The sequence below is a fragment of the Excalfactoria chinensis genome, chromosome 5, assembly GCF_039878825.1.
Source record: "Excalfactoria chinensis isolate bCotChi1 chromosome 5, bCotChi1.hap2, whole genome shotgun sequence".
Taxonomy (NCBI): domain Eukaryota; kingdom Metazoa; phylum Chordata; class Aves; order Galliformes; family Phasianidae; genus Excalfactoria; species Excalfactoria chinensis.
In genome coordinates, this window is record NC_092829.1 from 9,620,604 (window position 1) to 9,642,483 (window position 21,880).

Sequence of the window (21,880 nt, forward strand, 5' to 3'; positions counted from 1 at the left end):
CTCTGAATTACAGAAGGGTAGGAACCTCTGAAGCCAGCTTTGCTATAGGAAAGAAGAAGCTTGCAAACCCACACCCTGGGGGACAAGAGGATCCAGGAGGATTGCATGGGGACAGCAAAGGGAACAGCCTCCTCCTCACACGCTGAGCAACAAAGGGAACATCAGCAGGATGTGGGCAGATGTGCAACTTCTGATGCTCCCAGACTTCATAACCATACTAAAAGCAAAAGCTGCCAGGAAATCCTAAGTGCGGCATTTCCCAGTACTTCAGCTAAGTACTCTTGGCTTCCTTAGGACAGGTATTCCACATGCAGTGCTATATATTTTGTCTGAGGGGGAGGTGAAGGAAGGAGGAGGGAAAGGAGCCGAATTCTCTGAAGTCCAAGGCTGAGTTAAGCCCCTGAATGCTAAGTACTGCTGCATTAACCAGCTCATTTTCACTGTAGAAAGATCCACAGTTCCTGATTTGACTCCAACGTCTTATCCTTTAACATATGCAGAAAAGAGATGAGGTCGTTCTCCCCTTCAGAATATTACCTTGCTTATGCCAGATCATGATACGAAATGAAAACTTACTTCTTCCTCCCTGTGCTTCCCACTCCCCAAAATCATAATGGACTTTTTCTCTCCTAACCCTACAAGGACATTAACAAGGATTCAGCATACAAGTTACAATGCCACAGGGCCAAATAGCCTATCAGTTATCTGACATGGTGAAAGGAGACAAGATGCTTTTCTTGACGTGGTGGGGCCACATTACACCTCAATGTTACATGGGAGGAAGAGAGAAAGACAACAAGGTCATTAACCAACCACAAGAACACAGGAAAGCTCCTTCTAGAAGCATTTGCAGGCAAAGAAAAAATAAGGAAAAAACAAGGAATATACCACTGTACTTTACTCTGGTACACAGGCAGGCAATGAGCCGATTTAGCCCATTTTGCTTGTCATTTCTCAGCTAATCGTGGGCTCATTCACTTTGAGGCTTGCACCATCTGAGACGTCTGACAGTCTCTTGAGCAATCCCTCTGATTACTCCTCTTTACCATCCCCCTACACAAGAAGTGAACAAGAAAGAGCAGGGCACCAACTGAGTCACAGGATCCCTTTAGTCTCTCATACCAGCAGAGCCTGGAATTGCCACAAGCTTAATGCTTCACATGCCACACTAGATAAATAAGTGCTCTCTTCCATCTCTGCCTTCCCAACACACTTCCAGCAAGCCCCGGGCAGCAGGCACGTGAAATTCTGCTCCACTGCATTTCAGTGGCATTCAGTCATGCTCAGCGTGCAACCCACCAATCTGCTTAGACACCAAAGGAGCCTGGAGCAGATCCCTGCTTGCACCAGAAGAGACAGCATACCAGCATGGCTCTTAGCTGCTTTCCAGAAGAGTCCCATGCTCCCCAGCATCAGCTATGCTGCCACAAGCTCTTCTACCGGCATAACTTTATCCAAACAGAGGATTATCCAAACTCCCTTCCATCCAACCCATTTCTCAATTCTGAAAAGATATTCATGCACAGACCAGGCCACAAAGACAACATTTGATAGAGACAGTCGTGCGACACAGGAAACGCACTGCTCCTGTGCAGGCTCTTGTTGCTACTAGAAACCAGATGAGGGGAGAAGGACAGAGAAGAGAGTAATAAACTGGTATTTCTTCAGCAGTTTGGCTACATTGCTTCTCTTATACACATTTTAGCAGTGCAGACATGAGCAGAACACCCCCGCCCATCCCATAGCAAGCACTGACACAGAGAGCTCCTTTCCTACAGCTAGCTGTGCTCAGGAGGGCAAGAGTAGCACAAAAGGAGGGACACAATGGGAACACAGAGCTTTGCATGCACCATCGCAGCAGAGTGCTTGGATGCTTAAAAAAATCCCCTCTTCCTAGCATGAGAAGGGAGATGACCAAAAATGAGACAACTAAAGATCCTGAGTGTAGCTTTAATACAGGGAAGGGAGATGTAAGGGAATGAGAAAAACAAAGAAAGATGCTTCCCCTCTGCCATGTAGAAAGAAAAGAGCATGTGACTGAAATGGTGCCCTCAGCCCCCTGAATGCTGTGATTATTTCTAGCTGATACTCTCACACAGCCTTTTTTTCCCCGCTAACCACCTTCCTACAAGAATTTTTCACTAGAGGCAAAAGAAAGGGGATGCTCCTGGCTGACATGAGCAAACAACTGCATTGCTGATTTTCAGTCCCGCATCCTAGAGCGCTGAATTCAGAGATGTAAAACAAGAGCATTAATTTCAGGGTGGGAGAACTCTGAGAAAAGAAATGCCTGAAGGCGACGACTTCCCTCATCACCATCTCATCAGATGAAGCAATCACACCAAGTGATTTTGGGAGAACTCTCCCTCCTCACGCCCCACACCCAATTTGGTTTTTAAAGACCCCACAAGCATCACATCACGTTCAGTGGGCTCAGTGACCCCAAACAGTGTTTGCAGCAGAAGCAGGAGAGCTAAAGCCCACAGAACGCAACAGGAATGCAGAGGTAGAGCTGTTGCTGCAACCTCAGTTCACCCCTATTACTGGGGTACTGCAGGAGCTCTGAACACTTTGCATATTACGTGATGCAATACCCTGACGGAACAGGGTGAAATAAGGACAAAAGCAGCCTTCACAGCCTCAGTAATGTGCTTCACAGGGTTTGATCAATGCTGGAACCTGTGAGGAATTTCGGATGTGGCTGTACATCTCCCCCTCTTCTCCGTCTCCATTCAGAGCAGAAAAAAAAGTCAAGACCCAGTATAAATCAGTGTTATATAAGGGAAATAAGGAGCATGGATTAGACATATACATGCAAAATTGTTCCAAATTTCAAAACACAGTTATGACAGCACACAAACAACTAACCACAGTTACTACCTCGGCTGTAACAGCCGCAGCTGCATTGCTGTCTCATGGCTTCGGTGGAACGCTCCTGCCACCTCGTGGCCACAGCACAGGGAGGAAGGCACAAAAAAGCGAGGAATTCAGCCAAGAGCCTCACCGAAGTGAGCTGCAACAGGAGGCAGCAGGGAGCAGGCAGCGATCAAAGCAAAGATGGGCTTGACCGCTTTCCTGGGCAGAATCACTTAACAAAAGCAAACAAAACCCATCTACTTTAAAAAGCTCGTATGCCTCAGAAAACCTGCTTCATCTTCTTGGCAAGACAAAGTGTGTCACAGGCAGGAGAGGGGAGCCAGCACAGAGCCATGTTGTTGTCCCTCACCTCCTCCCAGATTGGCTCTAGGAATACAGAGCACCAGTGACTGTGACACAAAGACTGCTTACACACTTAATGCGACTGAAGGTGTGAGAGGAATCGTGCTGAAGATAGAACTGAGCTAAGGCCTGTGAGCCAAGAGACTGCTGTGACCTCAAGGCAAAGAAAAACAGACCCTACCAGAGCAGGAACAAGATGAAATACCCTGCAGCAGGGCACAGTACTGAGCCAAGGGACTGCACAGCAGGCCTTACACTCCAACCCCCCCTTAGCTCCCCATAGCTCAGATTTCACTTCTACATCACAGCCACCCCAGCCACCTCATCCCACCTGGGAGCACAGACATCTGCCTGAATCTCCAGGGAACTGGGCTGGGATCACGATCCGCACAAAAAATAACCAGTTCCTGCTGTGCTAGCACTCTAATCCAAGCTGCAGTGAAGTCATACAAGCCCTGAGTAGTGTTAGTCAAAGATACTGAGATGTCCGCATGAGTAGCTGGCGTTAGAAGAGGCAATCCTACACACTGCCAACTGGGCAGGCTTTCCCCCTTATTTGATTTCAGCAAGCCATGTAGGCTAGCAAAGAAACACACCTATTTCCCATCTTTTTTTTCCCCATTCTTAATCCCTCTCCTTGCATGGCCAGCACATAAGGGGAAGCCCAAAGCTGAAGCTCTAGTGATGGCCAAGGACCTCACCCACCTGCCTTTCAGCTCTGCTGCATCAGCAAGAAGGTTGTACCGAAATCCAGCACACTGCATCTTGTCAGAACTATTTCAGGCTACTTACCAGGAAAGGCCTTTTGCTAACACGCATTTTTCTTTTAAAGCTTTTACCAATACAGGTTTGTTCCTGAAGTTGCCCCCTCAGTTGAGGGGCAAGGAAAGCTCAGCTGCTGCTTTTGGTACAGATACACTTGTGTGTGATGGGGGAAGAGGGCGTTAATGAGGACAACCATAAAGAAGGAAAGCCAGCCAGTTATATACACTTACCTCCCTTGATCGCTAACACTGCTACTGCTCTGCCTCAAAGGTCATGGTAAGGACACACATGGAGGACTCTTCTTGCACATGCAACACATTTCAGCTAGAAATTGTCTCTGCCTTGGCAGCAAATGCTGCCATACAGGAGGAACAACACACTTTCTGTACCTGCCATACAGGAGGAACAACACACTTTCTGTACCTGCAGAGTCCCCCAGGTGCCTCCATACATACCACCAAAGGATGAAGATCTGACAGCCAAGAGGAAATGGTACCCTTAGGACTCAGCAAAGAATGGGCAGAGTCACATCAAATCATTTTGGGAACATAATCCATGATAAACGTGTGGGATCAGAGCAAGGCTTGTTCATTCAGCAGCACAAATTTGGTCCTAAATCAGACAGAGGCACTTGATTTTATTAAACATAATTAACTAGAGCACATGGTATTGGATTTGGAGCCACGTAAGAACACAAACTACTACACAGTACCTGCTGGCAGGAAGGGAATACTCCATCCCATGTATGACCTTCCAAGACACAGGTAAGAAATTAACAGACAGAATAATCGAATGGGGCACGTGCCTGAACAACAAAGCAAGTTTACAGAAGTTCTCTGCATTATTCAATACAGTGCTATCAGTTCAGTATGAAGAGCCCTAAAGCCAGATTTATTCTGCTGTCAAACCACGTCTTGAGGTAACTCTATGGGAAGACTATACAGTCTCAGATTATATACTTCAAGGCAGGAGCATGCCCATGCAACGCAAGTAATGTAATCAATACACTTGCGACAATAGGTAGAAGATTAAAAAATATATACATTTGATCAGATGGTTCAATGCAAGAGACATTAACACAGATTAGAAGACTCGTTCATTAAGATTTTATTATGTAAATTACTCATTTTTGCACTCCTAAATAACAGCCAATCCAGTTCATCATTTCCAAAAGCCACAGATTCATTACTTTAGGAAAAAATAAAGTGTGTCATACAGTAATGACTGAGTCAGAATGGGAAGCCACAGGTTCAGACTACTAGCTGTCTGATGTAAGGTTCATCCTTGGTCTCATACCTAGGAACATTCTCCAGTTCTCCACATCCAGTGTCGTGCTGCAAACACTGAAGTTTGTGGTCTGCAAAATGGCTGGGTATTACTGTTTTGTATTACACCAAACAACAAAACACTTTACTCACTCATTCAGAAAATGGTTTTCATGGTAACTCATGACAGAAACAGCCTCATACACGAAAATAAAAACAAAAACATAAACACACCGAGCACTCACTCTGGCTCAGCAGGGACTACTAAAAGGACTGATCAAGCAGCCCACTGACATCCAGTCTCAGAAGCCACCAACAAATACCTGGATTCAAAGAAGAACCTGAAGAGGACAAAACCTTTCACAAGGCCCATTTCCTACACTCAACAAGATTTTGAGAGCTCTTGCCTAAAATCAGAACCGTTATATCCTCTATTGTAGGAGGAATAAAAACTCATAAAAAAGAACATGTATCAGAGCCAAGCTTTCCAAACAGCATGGGTAATTCCACTATGCCACAGCCCAGCGTTTTCGTGCAGCATGAGGGCACACACACAGAAAGGGTGTGCGGGAGCAGAATAGCCATTATTACAGCTCATTACTATTGCTACTGATAATAAAACCTGTCACAAGAGAGTAGAAGCCATGCTGACCCCCTTTATAATGCATACAAAGGCAAAGGAAACAAACGATTTGTCCCTTAGCCACCTCCCTAAGGAATGTCGCTTAGGTGGATAGAACACATCAGGCAAGACAGCAGACAGCAAGATGAAAAGTCAAGAGCCATGCTGAGGAGCTGCCCATGGCTGCTAGAAGCAAGAATTTGTGGTCACCCACCCCCAGTCTGCTGCAGCTAGAAGAGGAGATGCCTCTGTTTCTGGATAGCATGAGGTTTAATCACAAAGGCAACGCTTATTGTAGTTATTCTTTGCTGCTGGCCCCCTTCATTCCCAAGCCCAGACAGAGGAGAGAGAAGGGTCTGGAGCTGATGTCAGTTCTCAGAGACTCAGAAGGCCTCTGCACTTGAGTGAACAAAAAGTTGTGAAACGAGATTAAAAAAAGACAGGGACTAAGCGAAAGTAGCTTGATGTTGGATGAAAACTAATTCTTCAGTTGTAGCTTCTGAAGTATTGCTGAGAAGTACTCCTAGATTTACAGCTAAGAATTCATTTTCAGATGTTTGGGGCTGGCCCCTCCTGAGAAGACAAGCACCTTCTCACAACAGCACTCTGCACTACTGCATCTGGATGCTGAGAATCAAAAATTACTTCTCAGACTTGTCTGAAAGGCTCTATTATCTCCTGGGTGCAAGAAAACTAGAGAGGAACAGAACAACAGAGACAAGACAAACTCAGCTCACAGAGTGCTGCATAGCTTACAGGGAACAACTTAGCCCAAGGGTGGCTGTGCCTCTGACCTCCAGCTGTCTACCCCATCAATCTACTGAGCATTTCTACTCCTCCTTGCTGCAAGAACAGGTCAGCTGCTTCATCATGGAACACAGCAGGCCATGAACGACGGCAACAAACAACTATAGTGGTTCACAGAATTCCTGGTACCTTACTCCCAGACAACAGGAGAACTTAAGAAATAAAACAGGCATAGATTAAAAACACCATCTCTACTGGAGATCAGAAGTTGCATTTGTACAAACATTCAGACTGTCCTACCACAAACAGGCTGGCACTCAGGAACTATAAACACTCAATACACCCAATTCTATACTTGTTTGTTTTTTAGCTCCACTCTCAACAGGTTTAAAACCAATGAGTCTCACAAGTGTTTTTATCCCATCCAATAAGTCCTTATAGAAAGACAGTAGGCTTACAAACAGTCTGATCCTGGACAACATACACTTCAAAGTAGCCTGGAAACCAAAGTACATTGTGTTGATGGGTATTAAGGTACTAAAAAAGTGTATGAAATTAAGTCAGTTTAGAAAAAGCCAGCCTACAGATCCACATAACATATGCTGACACAAGGGTTACATACAATGTCCTCTCTTCAAGGCCAATGTTAAAAACCTACAATAAACCAACGTAACTAACCAGGAGATCCTGGAGTATCAGTGGTAGGTGGTCAACTAATTTAATCTGACTTAGAAGCCCAGTCCTTCCCTAGGAGTCATACACATTGTTTCTGATGCTTTTAGTGCTAGAAAATTCATGGCTACCTCTACCATCGCATGTATGTGCATGAGAAGCACATGATCTGAAAATAACTTGAATGTGGAGAGTTAAAAAAGAGTATGGGAAAATAATTAGCAGGAGCAGTTCCTAGTTAGAACAAATAACGCTACAGCAGACACATTCTTGTGAGGGAAGCTCTGGCACACACCCTCTGCCTCCTGAGCCAGCACCTCTGCAAAAGCCATGCTCAGCAGTACTAACTCATCACAGCCAACTTAAGGCCACGACTTCCTCAATGAAGGACATACGTATAAGAGCTCCTCCTTCCTGCACACAGCTCCCAGCATATCCCCACATGCACTCACTAGTGTTTTTGCTGACTAATCCACTCTAGGACTAAAATAAGAATAAAAGCTACCCTTCAGATGCTGGCCCTTCTTATTCTTCCCTGAAAGGTACAATAAGAGAGGTCAGAAAATAACCTCGGAAACCCTCAGAGCCTGCCATTCCCGTTGAAGCCAGCAAGGCAGGGGCATGCTCAGCCTGCTCCAGGGCTGTGCCAGAGCAGCAGGATGTAGCTGCAGCCTGCCAGTTCTCGTCATACTGGCCCTACAACTTGCACAGCACCTATCAGACTGGCTAGGACTGCTCTCAAACAGCAACTCAGATCAAGGCTTGGTGCCAGGGTGACTCTTAACACTGCCATCATCACTCCATTACATCCACATCATCTCACCTCCAAACTTCTCTTATAAAAAAGTCCCTTCCTAGTGCCAGCCCTGGTTCAATCCCTGCAGTAGCAACAGTAGTGGCAGCTGGCACCTCCAAACTGGGTCATCTCCGCACGTTCAGAGGCCTGTTTCACACTGCAGTGAGAATGAGGAACAAACAGGTGGCAGGAGAGAACAAGGCACATGAGGAAACTGGGGACTGCCAGCCCTCCCAGCACAGCAGCACAAAATTCCTCCAGGACTGCACAGCTACCATAGACAAGGCATCCTTCTCCTGGATACTCACAAGCACAATCTCTTCCTGTGGGAATTTTCTTTTTTGGAGGGGCTGTTTTATTTATTTATTATTATTATTATTATGTATATTTCTAAGCAAATCCACCATACTTTGGGTGACACACACAAACTAGATTGCTTTCCCAGCTCTAATACAAACCACTGTGAAAGAGTTAAAAGCTTCATCTTCATTTAAATATGTATCCAGGATCCAGAAACAACAACCTGCAGCAAGAACGATGAAAGAGCTGGGCTCGGTGATTTCCACACAGCACTGCAACAGCAGCGAGAGCACAGCAGCCAACGAACAAAGGGGAACTGCAGCAAAGTTTGAGGCAGCCCAGCCATTTCTGGGAGACACCCACAGCCTTTGAAGCCTGGTATCTTTTCTGCTGTTTGTAAGATTGCTACTTCAAGCATTACCAGTTGCTTCAGCTAACATGAAATACTGTATCCCTTCATCTTCTGAGCATTTGTTTCAGCACAGCAACTGCAGCTGCTGGTAGAAGTGGCCATGACTGCATTATTTCTACAGCTACACTCAAGTAGAATCTTAAATTAAACACCAGTCATCTCATTTCTGGATTCATGCAGTTGTATTTTTCAGTTACTGTATTTGCATCCAAGTTTCACAGCTGCCAGGTTTGCTGCAGAATATGAAATTTGGATTAGGGATAAACACAAACCCAATTCTGCTCTTCCATTAATCCTTTTTGCTGTCACTGGGACAGCCAAAGTGTTACTTCTAGAGAAGGAACACAGAAAGACAGAAAGATCAGAAGTGATGCCATTGGCTGGGTTTGGTTTTCTTTGTTTGGTTTTTGTTTTCTTTTTTCCTCTCTTTGCTTTGGTTGGTTTTTTTTGTGTGTTTTTTTTCTTTTTTTCTTTTTTTTCTTTTTTTTTTTTTTAATGTTTTGTGGGTTTTTTGGGGGGAGGAAAGAGGGTTCATCTCTATTTCAAGGATGCTGTTTGCAGCACGTTGGAGAGAAGGGACTTAGAGCAGCTGACATACATCTGACTGCATCCTCCCCTTTCTTGCAGCTGCATGGAGCAGGGGTTGGAATGGTTCTCGGGTATCTCTGAAGCAATAATCCCTTCCATTTCAAACACATCCTGCTAAATAGAGGCTTCATTTTTTAGATGTGATTTTATGACCTCTTTTCCCAGTCTAGTCTCTCCCATTTGGGGCTTTCCACTCACATTTGTTTATTCCTAGAAACCCTATACCCCAAGAAAATGAGAACTGATGATAATTGCTTATAGCATCATATGCCCACGCAGAATTCAGAAGCCAAAATAAGTGAGTCTAGAGTGAGAGGGTCCATCCACACAGAAGCCCTTCTTAAAACAACCTGCTCAGTTACATGCTGAAAACAGGAACCCTGCACACACTGTGTCAAGTTCTTTCAAAGGCACACTCAGCAACGTGAGAAGACACGCATTTTATACTGTCAGTCATTTTAGGTTAGAAAATTCAGACAAAGAATTTTCAAGCTCATGTAACATCTCTTTAAAAGAGAAATGGAAGCATAACCCTAGCCTGTTCTACGCCAAGATAAGCCCATGAACTACACTCTCTAGTCACTTGAAGGCAACTGCCGCTCAGAAAATTTTGGGGCTGACCTCACCATCACACTCAGGTACAGCTACCAGAACTCTCTCATCCCAAGGAGGGCAGCAGGCGCAATAACACCCTGCACATGCTCCACACTTGGATGGGACACAGGACTGAGCTCATAGCTTCAGGGTGGAGCACCACTGCTCTGCACCCTCCCCCCCCCCAACACAAACCATCATGAGTGGGTAGCACTTAAATCCAAACCTTGCCCAAACGCACCCCACAGGGTTAACATCCTCAGTAACCATAGCAACCAACACTCCATCAGAGCCTCAGCTGGCATGCTGCTGCTTTCCCAGGATTCTTTTTTGCAGCACATTTTAGAACCTTTCGCCCCCCACCCCCCAATGAGGATGCTAGAGCAATCACTGCTTCCTGCAACCCCAGCATTCCTCTGACCCCACACCCCCAGGCTCACCCACCTTCCCTCCCCCCAGGGAAAAGGGGGGCTGTCTACAGCCTACTCAGACCCCCCGGTGTGCACACAGCATACAGCAGGCAGCCAGTAGCAATCTGGCAGGAGGAGATGCCAGAGGGTAACAAGACTGGAGAGTCACCAAGTCAGACAGAGAGACCAGCTGCCATGACCTGCCCTCCTGTGGGTATCAGGGACAGTGCCTGTCTCTTCCCCAACACCCCAGCAACAGCAAGTCCACTGGTCACACTGACCAGAAAGCCCCCACACCTGGTAACAGGAAGAACCCAAAACTTAACAGCTACAGGCACACGCATTCCATCAGAGCAGACAAACCACTTTCAAAACTGACTTTATCTCAAGCTAAACAATACATCTTTCTCCTCCTGCAGTTCACCTTTGAACTACAGATGCATGAAGGAAATCATCACCTCCCATTCTCCTGCCTGGTTTCCATTCCTTCCTCCTGGGCAGCTGCAGTGTGCCAGCACTTACTTATTTCTAAACCAACCCAATGTCATTTTTATGTTCCACCCATTGGAGTACTTGGCACAGAGACAGACACTGCTGCTTTATAAATAGCTTCATGCTGGCCCATCTCTATCCTGCACAGTTTCCACAGCATCATTACGATGCATTTCTCACCATCTCCCTCTCCTTCCTCATTTCCCACGTGCCACGCAGACAGCAGATGCCCACCATCCACATCACTGTTCCTGCTCCTCAGTGTCACCTTGCACATCTCTTCATGCCCTTCCCTGCCCTCCCCAGCAGTTGTCCTCAGTTGCACCAAGTCTTCAGGAGTGTCACTGAGAGCAACCTTTGTTGGAAGTGGGACACCGGCCACAGGACATGGGGTGTTTGGAGCACAGCTGGAAGGGGAGTGGTTATTTTAAGTCCAACGTTCAGACCCTGCACAATGACCTTTCTTGAAAACAGACTTCTTGCTTCAGGCTAACTTTGTGAACTCACCAGTGTTGGCAACTACCGGGCAAGTGATCCCTCAAATGCAAAAGCCTGGCAGTAGATACAGAGCTTTCATGCTAATATGGGGCACGGGAGAAAGTGATTTGTACCAGGCTTAGTGAGTGGTTAATAAGGCACATGATATAAAAAAAGCTAAGCAAAGTGCCAACATGTTATTTGCTGGAAGGGAGCAGACAAATCTTTGTTGAAGAGATTTTTTTTCTTGTAGTTTTGTGGTTTTTTTGGGGGTGGGGGATTGTGGGAGTTAAAGTTTGTTTGTCTAAAATCTTCTCCACCATATCCATTATTTCACGGCATCCAGGCAACAGGTTGTTCCAGTGTAATTACAAAACTGCTTTAGTATGTAAGGCACATGGGACCACAGCAAGTTTTAACTGACTGTACAAAGCTGGAGCAGACACTCACCTGGCTGACACACAAACATTCACCTTCACATGCAGCCTCAGCCACACAGAGAAAAGTCCTGTGACTCCTACAGAGTTTACCACAAAAACAGGCACAGGATGGATCAAAGGTTTTGGAGAACAAATGGAACAAGTAGATACAGGTAACAAAACGTTGCTGATTAGAAAGGTTTATTCTTCCACACTTCAGCCTGAACACATCTTAAGAACAGATGAGCTAGCTGGGATGCACAGCAATTAAAGCTTAAGTCATATCTTTAGTTATTCCTTAGGTTTGTGGTATCTCAGCTGATACTCCCATAGTTTTGTGTCACAGATCACTTTTCTCAATTCCATGCATCATTATTCCATTTCCACCTCCACTCTGTCTCCAAAAAACTCATTTCCTATCAGACAGAAATCGAATGTTCCCAAGCACAACTGAGATTCACAAGACCCTCAGACTTGAGAGGCAGCTACAGAAATGCTCTGTCACAGATGACCCATGCAGTCTTTCCTTCTGGTGAAGGCAAAAGTGTCTTACTAGAAACCTCTGAAAAGGTATATAACAACCTTAGATAACTGTCAAGTCTATCCCACTTCTCATCAGTCTTACTTAGTTCAGCATCCAATAGCCAGCAGGGAGCAGACAAGACACCCACTGGAAAGGGAGAAGGCAGACATCATCTTTGCAAAGCCCTTTTCATCTTCAGATCACAGTATAATCCTTTTATAATTTAAGGGGCAACTTCCTCAGTGCACCAAATGCACCAGGGCAGACCTCAGTGACTGCCTGGCACAGTTTATGTGCAGTCCCTGCTGCTTTAAGTAGCAGAAGCCCCATAGCCATGCTGTGATGAATCTTAGTCCTTGGATTTAGGGGAAAAACTGATTAGTTTATTATTGTCACCACTAACAACTGCAGAAGATAAGCACATAAAGATTCTTATTCTTGGTTGTAGAGTCAGAAAGCGAAAAAGGTATAAGCATAAAATCAAAAATAGCTCCTTTCATCTGCCTCCTCAGGTTTAGTTACTCAATTCGAACAGCAGCCCTTTAATCAAGAGAGTTCTGCTTGTTCATGAGGAGAGCTGTGGCTTGACAAGCCTTTCAAGCACTAGTTCTGCCATCTGGCAACAGCACTGAGACCTGTTCCCAGACACACACACAGCTGATAATTGCCCTCACGTGGAATTCCAAGGCACTGCAATTGTTCTGGCATTTAAACCTCCATGAGCTCCAGATGTGAATTTTGTGTATCAGAAAAAGGGACAACAAATCACCAGAGATTTCTGCCACCCCCCACCTCCAAAATACCTTTCATTTAGCTCTCAGCAGTTATTCATCATCTTCTACAGCACCAGAAGCAAACAAGAATATCGTGTAGGCCTACAGATAAGCATCTTGAATTCATACCAAGGAAAAAAGTGTCACATTTCTCCTGCTTCCCCCACTTCCATGGATTCAACAAACTGAGCAGCTGCCCAGTGGGGAACAAAGTTCTTTCCAGGATTGCTTTGTAGGCTTTTCTTTTTTCCAACGCTCAAATTAATTTCAAAGCATAATGAAAAGGTCACAGACATAACCTCTGCATTGAAAGTGGCAACTTCATATTCTTTAAGCTATATCTTTAAGAGAAAGAGGAGAAAACAGAATTTGAAGAGACTTACATTTTGCTTCAGAGAGATTCTGATTAGGCGACCAGACCAGCATGCCGAGGTTCTCCCTCTCCTGACTTCGTCTTGCGAGTTTGGCTTCAGAGAAAAGAGATACAAACCAAGTTATAGAGAAAGTCATTTCAGATGCGAAATGGATACTAAAGTAACTTACCACACATCTGCAGCTTTCAATCACGCTACAAAACTCATCTGTGGAGTCAAAAACCCTATCTTCCCAGTTAGACCTGAGGCTTTTCCTCGTGTTCCTTTTCTTCCCAATGCATCACTCTCTATATAACAAGACAGCGCAAACTCACCCTTTCATGCACTGCACTAAAGCAGCATACATTAGATCTAAATTAAAAGTTAATTAATGTTTCTCTTCCAGCATACTTGATTATTTTTCTTCCAGCCATCGCTAAATGAAAAGGGAGGAGCAGTGCTCAGGCTGCAGGCCCCAAGCCCTCACGTCACTTTGATAACACTTCAGTATATGTGCACATGAACCTCACAGATTTCAATTCTGAGAATCTCCTGTCCCAAAAGCCCTCCTATGCCTCCATCCTCACATCAGAGTCTTTCAAACCAGTCCTTCTACTCAGCTTGTTCAGAGAAACTTTGGTGCATCACACTTGTGAGAAACAGCCTGGTGTTAGCCAACTTAGCACCGGCTGAGAGCAAGAGCACCAAAACATCTTAAGCAAAGAACCACAGCTGCATGTACTTAGGAAGAAAGCAACCTCAAGGTAAAGGTTAAGTTTCAACAGCATGTTCTCATGAAGCTACTGTTCTTGGGTGCTGAGCAATCAGAAGAGGAGGAGGAGAGAAGGAAACTTGCCCTGTGAGTCAGCAGCACAGCCAGCTCAGCCACCCGCCCCGGCCCAGAGCAACCGGCAGCTCCTGTTAGGTGCCCACAGCACTCTTGCTACTGCAGAGCTCCACGTAATACTGCAGCTTTCTGCAACATTTCAACACATTGCTATTTTCTTTGTGCCACCATTTTGTAATACATGGAAAAACAATACGTCAGAAAACTAGTGACGTGGAAGATGCAGTGCCAGGGCCCTGACATCTCATCACACCATGAAATCAGAGCACTGTCTGCTCCTCCATCTCCAGTGCACCAGCAGCAGCTCCTGGCCATCTCAACAGGTCAGAAGGTTCAGCAGTGACAGTACCATGAATGCTTATGGTCTGATTACTGTTAGATTCACAAAACTGTTTGAGTTGGAGGGGACTCTTACAGGACACCCAGTCCAACTCCCTGCAATAAACTGGGACACCCACAGCTCCATCAGGTGCTCAGAGCCCCAGCCAGACTGACCTTGGCTGTCTCCAGGGATGGAGCACCCACCACCTCTCTGGGCAACTTGTTCTCAACACCAAATCCACTCAGCTAAGAGCATGCAGGATTAGACGACAAGAATAGTTCAACATCAAGTTTAAAGCAAATATAACACGTATTGGAGAAGGGAAGACCAGCAACATACTAACAAGGAACTAAAATTGTACTTTGAATTACCCAGACTTCATCCTACCTTATTTCTTAAGCTTTGCCAGAAAACAAAGTTTATTTTCACCACTATTTTCTCAGTTTTTGTAGCAAGCCTGGCAGTAGAAACAGAACTTTTATACCACTTTTTTTTTTCTTTATGCCATTTTTTTCAATCCAAGGATAGCAACTGCACACACAAGGTATTTTGTACACAGTATGTGTGCTTTACCATCTATGCTAGGCAGAAAACCAGGAGTGAGAAATACAAAAACAGCCTCTGGTGGAGAATACATCCACATATAGAAAACAAGAGGTGTCTGAATTTAAAACTACATAGCTTGAACTTTACAAAAAGTCTCGCAACTTTTAGGATTAAATTCTACTTTCTCCTCCATATCAAGTCCAGGCCAGGAATGCAAAACAGGCAACCTTAAAAGCCTCTGCTTTATCAAATTCTGCTCCTCACTCTCCCTACTCTCCCTCCATCAGATTCTGTCCTGCTATTTAGTTCAGTGACAAGTCTGAAATGTGGAGAGGAAAGCAGGCTTTCTCCTCACTTTATATCACACTGAAAAGCACTTTCGTATCCCCTAAAAATACCTACAGAAACCAGTAGGGTCTCCAAAAATCAAACCCTTCCAGTCCCAACTCAGCTTCCCACATCAGCAACCCATCCCCAGAGTTGCAGAAACCCCCCCAGAATCACAGAATATCCTGAGCTGGAAGGGATCCACAGGATCAAGTCCAAGGGGGGGCACTGTGCAGCTCTCTGGATCCCCTCCTGAGAGGGACTCAGCACGAGGAGCACAAACATGAGGGAATTCCTTTCCCCATCCTTTCTTGTGCACAAAGGGTGAATTCAAACAACCTACACTTAAGTTGCAAAACTGAAAAGGTAAATGCATGTGATCCATTATATATTTTACATTAAAATAGTCACTTAAGAAGGGCAAGGTTTACTCTTTTATGGTAACAATTTAGGATCACTTTGCTTTGTAAGTGCAGTTACAACTGGGCAATCTGCATTTAAGGAAGCTGTACACTTGCAGACAAGATCACCCGACATTTCAGTTAATTCTGCTCTTTCAACCACACTATTCACCTCAGAGAACAAGGCATGAGGCTTGTTCTAAACAGGCCTTAGCTTTGTTTCAGGGCCAAACTTCACAAGGGACTTGAGTTCTCACTGCCTTCACCAAGCAGAGATGGGCAGCCCAGCTCCTCTGATCAGGCACAGGATCACGGCTCTTTTCAATAGCCATCCCCATCCCTCTTCCTTCACCCCCAGAACATACCCCTGCTCTGTATCCTTAAGGCACAGACAAGTCTATCATAGACTGTACAAAGAAATGAAAGATGGCCATATCCAGGTTAAAACTCTTTCTGTGAAGAAAAGGTTATTTTTAAAGTCAGTCCTGTTTACAGATCTGGTTAACAGCACAAGTCCACAAACAACTCACACAGTACAAGGGAAAAAGAGAAAATGAGGCATGACAAGCTGCCCATAAGCCAACATTATCCTAAAAGCAGCAGTGTTTTTTCTTTTTCACTTTTGAGCTGGGAGAGCACATCTAAGCAACGTGCAGCTGACCACAGTGCATTTGCAAAGCAGAGAGCCAACGCTGCACTTTGACGCTGCTCTTTGAGTTACCATCCCTCTGCTTGTAGGCTGATGCTCCCTAATCCCAAAAGCAGCCACAGTTCTTCTCAAGCTTTTGGAAACCTGTTGCAACAATTTCCACAAAGAAGGGAAGAAAAAATAAATAAATAAATAAAGCTACAAAAAGCACAGAAACCACAAGAGGGAGGTTTCACTCAGCAGCATCAGTCAGACTCCAAGAGGCGTTGGGTTGATTTAAAACAAAATATGTCTTGTCTCTGAGTCTTTAAAGCATCTTTCCCCTGCTGTGAAGGTTGCTGCAAGGGACAGCCTTGCTCACAAGCATCTGTCTGCTCAATTTGCACTCAGATACAGACATGTCATCTCCACTCTCCCACCACTACAGCTTAAAGCCTCAGAGGTAAGCCTAGCTCAGACCCCACATGATAGATCCCAGCTCAGTAACCAGGTAGAAAACAAAAAGGAAAGTGTCAATACAAAAAAGACTCTTAAAGCCCTCCCTTCCTCCTCAAGCCACGCACTGCACTGCATTCACTCCAAGGAGAAAGCAGAGCTTCTCTCCCTGCCAGGACCCTCTGAAGAAACAGAGCAGAAATGTGGAGCTTGCAGGTTACTTGCAAGTAACTCCCAGTCGCCGAGTTCAAAACATCCTTGCAAATTCCATTATATGTGTATCAATTCATCCCTGAAGTCTGAAACTGCTCCTCAGACCAAGGAGCACAGCCTTGAGCCCTGCAATCCCTGAGTAACACCTGCAACCTCACCAGCAGCCTCACATACATGTATCCATGTGCCATAAAGGGCTTCCTGCATATGTTGTAAATTCTTATTTCTTCCATGCAAACTTAAACTGTGTTAGTGCTAAAATTAAGACTGTATGAATAAGCTGAACATGCTGCTCAGTTTGTTATCATGAATACACCCGTGTTGACATGAAACCACAGATCTGTACTGGGGCTCTCTCCAGAGAGAACAAGGACACACGTGTATGCCCTGCAGGCTCCTCAGCCACCATGCTGCTCCACATGCACAAACTCTGCCAACACAGCAGGACCACAAGCAAGAAACGTGTTTCTCTCCCAGCATGTGACAGGGTGCTGTGGTCAAGACTTCTTTTAGAGGAGGAAAAATGGAGGTGTTCTCTAACAGAAACTACTAAAGGCCACTGCTACAGTGCTGAGAAGCGTCAAAGGTGCGAGGTCCCCCCTGCAGGTCACAGTGCCTTCCTCAGGGAGTTGGAACTAAACAATGACCTCTGTGGTTCCTTCCAACCTAACCAAACCCCCTTCCCAGTCCAAGTGAGCCATAGAGCAGTTGCAGTCATCAGCCCAGAAAGAAGGCTGCAGAACACCACTCCTCATCCCAGCCAGACCTCCATTCAGCAGGGTGAGCCAAGAACCTTGGAGCACCTGAGTCAGAAGGCCAAAGGGTAAAGGCAGTATCTCACAGCAGGAGCCCATCCAACACTTTGGTGCTACTGCAGGAAGAGGAGCCCTGCCCAGCATCACCCTGCTCTCCTCACACATGCTTGCTTCCTCCTTTTGGCTCTGGCATTTATCCATTTGAGCCAAGCAGCTTCGCTAAAACTAACCTGGCAAAATAAAAAGCAAACAGCATTCTCCCTGAGTTATTAAATCAAATCAGTTGGCTGTGAGATCAAACAAACAGCGCAGCGGGTGCACAGGGAGCAGCAGGCTCACATGGGAGGTTCTGCCTTCATGTAGAACTTCATCCCACTGCCACAAGCCATAGTAGGAACCTCTCTGGGCAGAAACAAATCAGGGAACAGGCAGGAGCTCTTCCTCCAGCACAGCACAGCTTTGTACTGCCTGAAGGACTGTGTGCACAATCCCCACATGAACAAAGGGCAGGCAGGACACCTGGAGCCCCATCCAACCCAGAGCATAGAGCTGCGCAGTTCTAGCCTGTTACATCCCACTTCATTTTCCTTCTCCCAGCTAGAAGCTTAATGTGCCAGAATAAACTCAGAGAGAGCCAAGGCTCCTCAGGAAGCCACCCACCACTATCACCTATCTTCTGTTTCTGCACAGAGAAGCAGTGCCAGCTCACACCTGGGTTTCCATACTTGAGGGAGCTACCCCACCTTGCAGCTCTGCCCGTGGATGCTGCATGCTCCCACCATGGCTGCATCATTCAGGAGCATGCTCTGCTGGTTCTGGCACCCCTCCTGACCTTTCAGAGGTACAACTGTCTTCTGCAGATGCCAAGGCACTCTGCTCCCACCTCTACCCTGCCCAAGTCAGGATGAAGCTCTGCAAGGGAGGATTCCCAGCCCTCACCCCTCCTCTGTAACCCTTGCAGTAGTCTGTAGTGGGTTTTCTTTTTTCCCTTCACTGCCTGCATAAGGCATTTCAGAGCTATGGGAGCCCTGTGTTACAAAGGAGAAAAAACACACGGTAACACATCAGTGTGAGAGCATTGCAACACAGGCCACGAAGAGGGGGCATCTGCTGCTACTGAATTCCTGTTAACTAAGACAGCAAAAGGTAACTCAGAGAAAGCACAGCCAGGTGCTTGACACGGATACACACTGTTCTATCTTTTTTGGCACGAAAGAAAGAGCAAATCAACACAGCTTAAAAAAAAATGCTTCCCATAGAACAGTGAATTCTTCAGGTACTGACTGGTCTTTTGTCAGGCACCGGGTAAGAAAAGGTATCCAGATCTAAACAAAGTATTTCATTAAGAGTTATTGAAGTTTACACCAAGACTGAAATCCCAAATGTTCAGGACAGCAGAACACCCACCTGCAAAGGCTCCTGCATTACTAACAGCACTTCCTGATTCCTCCTCCCTCCCAGTAAATGGCATTAATTCATCATTAAATCACATACTGCGAGTTCTAAAAACGTCTAAGCAGCACCCTCTTAACTTTTAATACGTAATCCTTGACACCATCTATAGAACAAGCACTGTGCAGTATACAGAGGTGAATGTAAGTTTTTACTGTTTGGGGGAAGAGCTGGAGCTGACATGGAATAACTTAGCTGCTGAACGCTGTTCAAAGCAGTTTTGGACTGGGTCTAAATGTATTTACTTCTAGTGAAATGAGACTAAACAAGTGCTTCAATTCTCAAATTCTGTATTTTCTTTATTGATACTGACCTTGTATCAATGCGTAGGGTAAAACCCCTGTTTACAGTACTCACGAAGCAAAGTAAGACAAAGGAGACACAGTTCCCACAGTCTGAAAAGCCATTTCTTACAGGGTCACTGATATTGCTTGGGCTCATAGCGTTACCCTTGTAAGTACAAAGCATCTACAGCAATTAAATACTTATAGGGCACAAAAGAATTCAAGGAAAATTGAGAGCTGGGAGAAAAGCCATCCCCACCTTCCTTCCCTGCTGCTGGCATTGGTGTCAGAAGCAACAGCTCGACGCCACGTGGAGAACTCTGCTGCCCAGCTCCTTCCTCCTGCATGTGACTTTCCAGCTCAGCACACAATGCTGCAATCCCCTTCCCTCTGCCTTCTGAGAACTGCCTGGCTTTAGCAGCCCGTGCCTCCTAGCAATGCTATATTTGTACACACTACAGCACAGCTTTACATGTAGCACAATTTTCTAAACGGGAATCCTGCAACTTAAGGAAGGTTTTTAATTAAGAAGTTATAAATTAAGCAGCAGTTAGCTCTTCCTATACTTGACTACACCCGACTGGCACTGCAATCTATATGCAAATAAAGTTCTGAGGGCATTTCTGAATCTGCCTGGGGAAACAAAGGCCACCATTTGGGCTTGGATATAGAGCCCTGGCACTGCACATGCAGACTGAAGGGCCTATTGCTTTGGAATAACTGTGCTGCAAAATCCACAGTATCTCACACCTCACAACAGTGTTAAAATGTATATACATGTATATGCTGCTTTAAAGAATCACCCCGTTAAAGATTAATCATCCAGCAGTGATTACAAAGGTCACTCTGCAGTGATAAAAAACTATCACCATTAGAAAGGCAGGAAGAGAAAACGAGAAAAAACATGGAAAGCAATAATTTCCCTTTTTTCAAGTAACCGAGTTCAAATACTGAGTCTGTGCTTCACATCTTAAGATTAAAAAACATATATAAAGAACTTCCTCAAGAACATATCCAGCCCAAGCTGCCTTGCTAGTTTAAGAGCCAGCAATCAAGCAGAAGCTGCAGCCCATGTTGTGCCCGCAGCCCAGGCCAAACAAAGCCCAGCAGATGTCGAGGCCTCGCCTTCATATTTTCCCTGAATTCCTCATTCTTTCCTGCAAGCAGGTGGCACCAACGTGCAGCCAGAGATGAAGTCTGAATAACTATACAAGCAAACAGCCTTTCGCTATATACTTGAAGAGTATAAAATTACGTTTCTATATGCATGCAATTCCAATCCAAGCGCTGCCATGAGTTCTGCATACACAAGTCCTGCAACCCTTGGAGAAACAGGAAATCCATTAGCATAACATCAGAAGTATGGATACACCCCCCATACGCAGCACCGAGAATCACACCTCTGCTAATCACAGCAGGCTTTTGTCTAGACATGGCTGGGTTTGGTATGGAGAGGGAAAGGGGCAGAGTTTCTTTAAAGAAAGAGCTGAGCTACTAAATTAAGAGGAGAAAACGCGTGTTTGGATGAGATTTTACCAGAGATCTCACAAGCCTTTTAAAATGTAAAGATTTGCAATGTTGAGCTGTTTTTTGGCTTGTTTTTTTTTTTTTTTTTGTTTTTTTTTTTATAAATCATTAGGAGGGCTGATATCTGTATATAATGCAACCCTGAGCACAGAACTGGAGCAATGCTCATGCACATCAGGCTGCAGCTCCTGCAGGTTCCCTGTCCCTCTGTTAGTGTGCTGCCCCATGCTATTCACCCAGAGCACCAAGCCTGCCAAGAGCAGGTAAATGCACACACACTGGTAGTTCTGACAGCCAAGCTACAGCCCCAGTGAGACAACTGCTGCTGGTTCCTGTTCAGTCTCCTTGAACGCTGACCTGACAAGAGGATTCCTTCCTTCCCTCCTCCACGCTGTTTCCCTTCCATTTTCATTTCAGTGACCAAGCCATGCCTACGTGCATGCAAGAAAGATCCAAATACAGAAACCTACACTGAAAGAATTATAAGAAGGAACAATTCTTGCATGATTCCCTTCAGCACCAGGTTTACAGTGCTGACAAATATTTAGGTTCTGCCAAACCTATTGAAAGCCAAACTGACAAGAAAGAAAAGCTAAGAGGAACATCTTCCTTTTTCCATCATAGATCCTAATTCTGCTGCCTCCTCTGTTCCTTGGCAATCAGAGACTCCTACACACAGCTCTGCACCCACCCGG

General features: G+C 45.3%; 1 protein-coding gene across 1 annotated transcript in view; it reads right to left on the bottom strand.

Moving 5' to 3' along the window:
* Nucleotides 1-21,880, bottom strand: part of RCOR1 (REST corepressor 1) — a 79,014-nt gene that overhangs the window by 25,955 nt on the left and 31,179 nt on the right. The window contains exon 3 of the mRNA XM_072338440.1: nt 13,458-13,541. Coding sequence (XP_072194541.1) covers nt 13,458-13,541 — 84 coding nt within the window. The remainder of the gene's footprint in view (nt 1-13,457; nt 13,542-21,880) is intronic.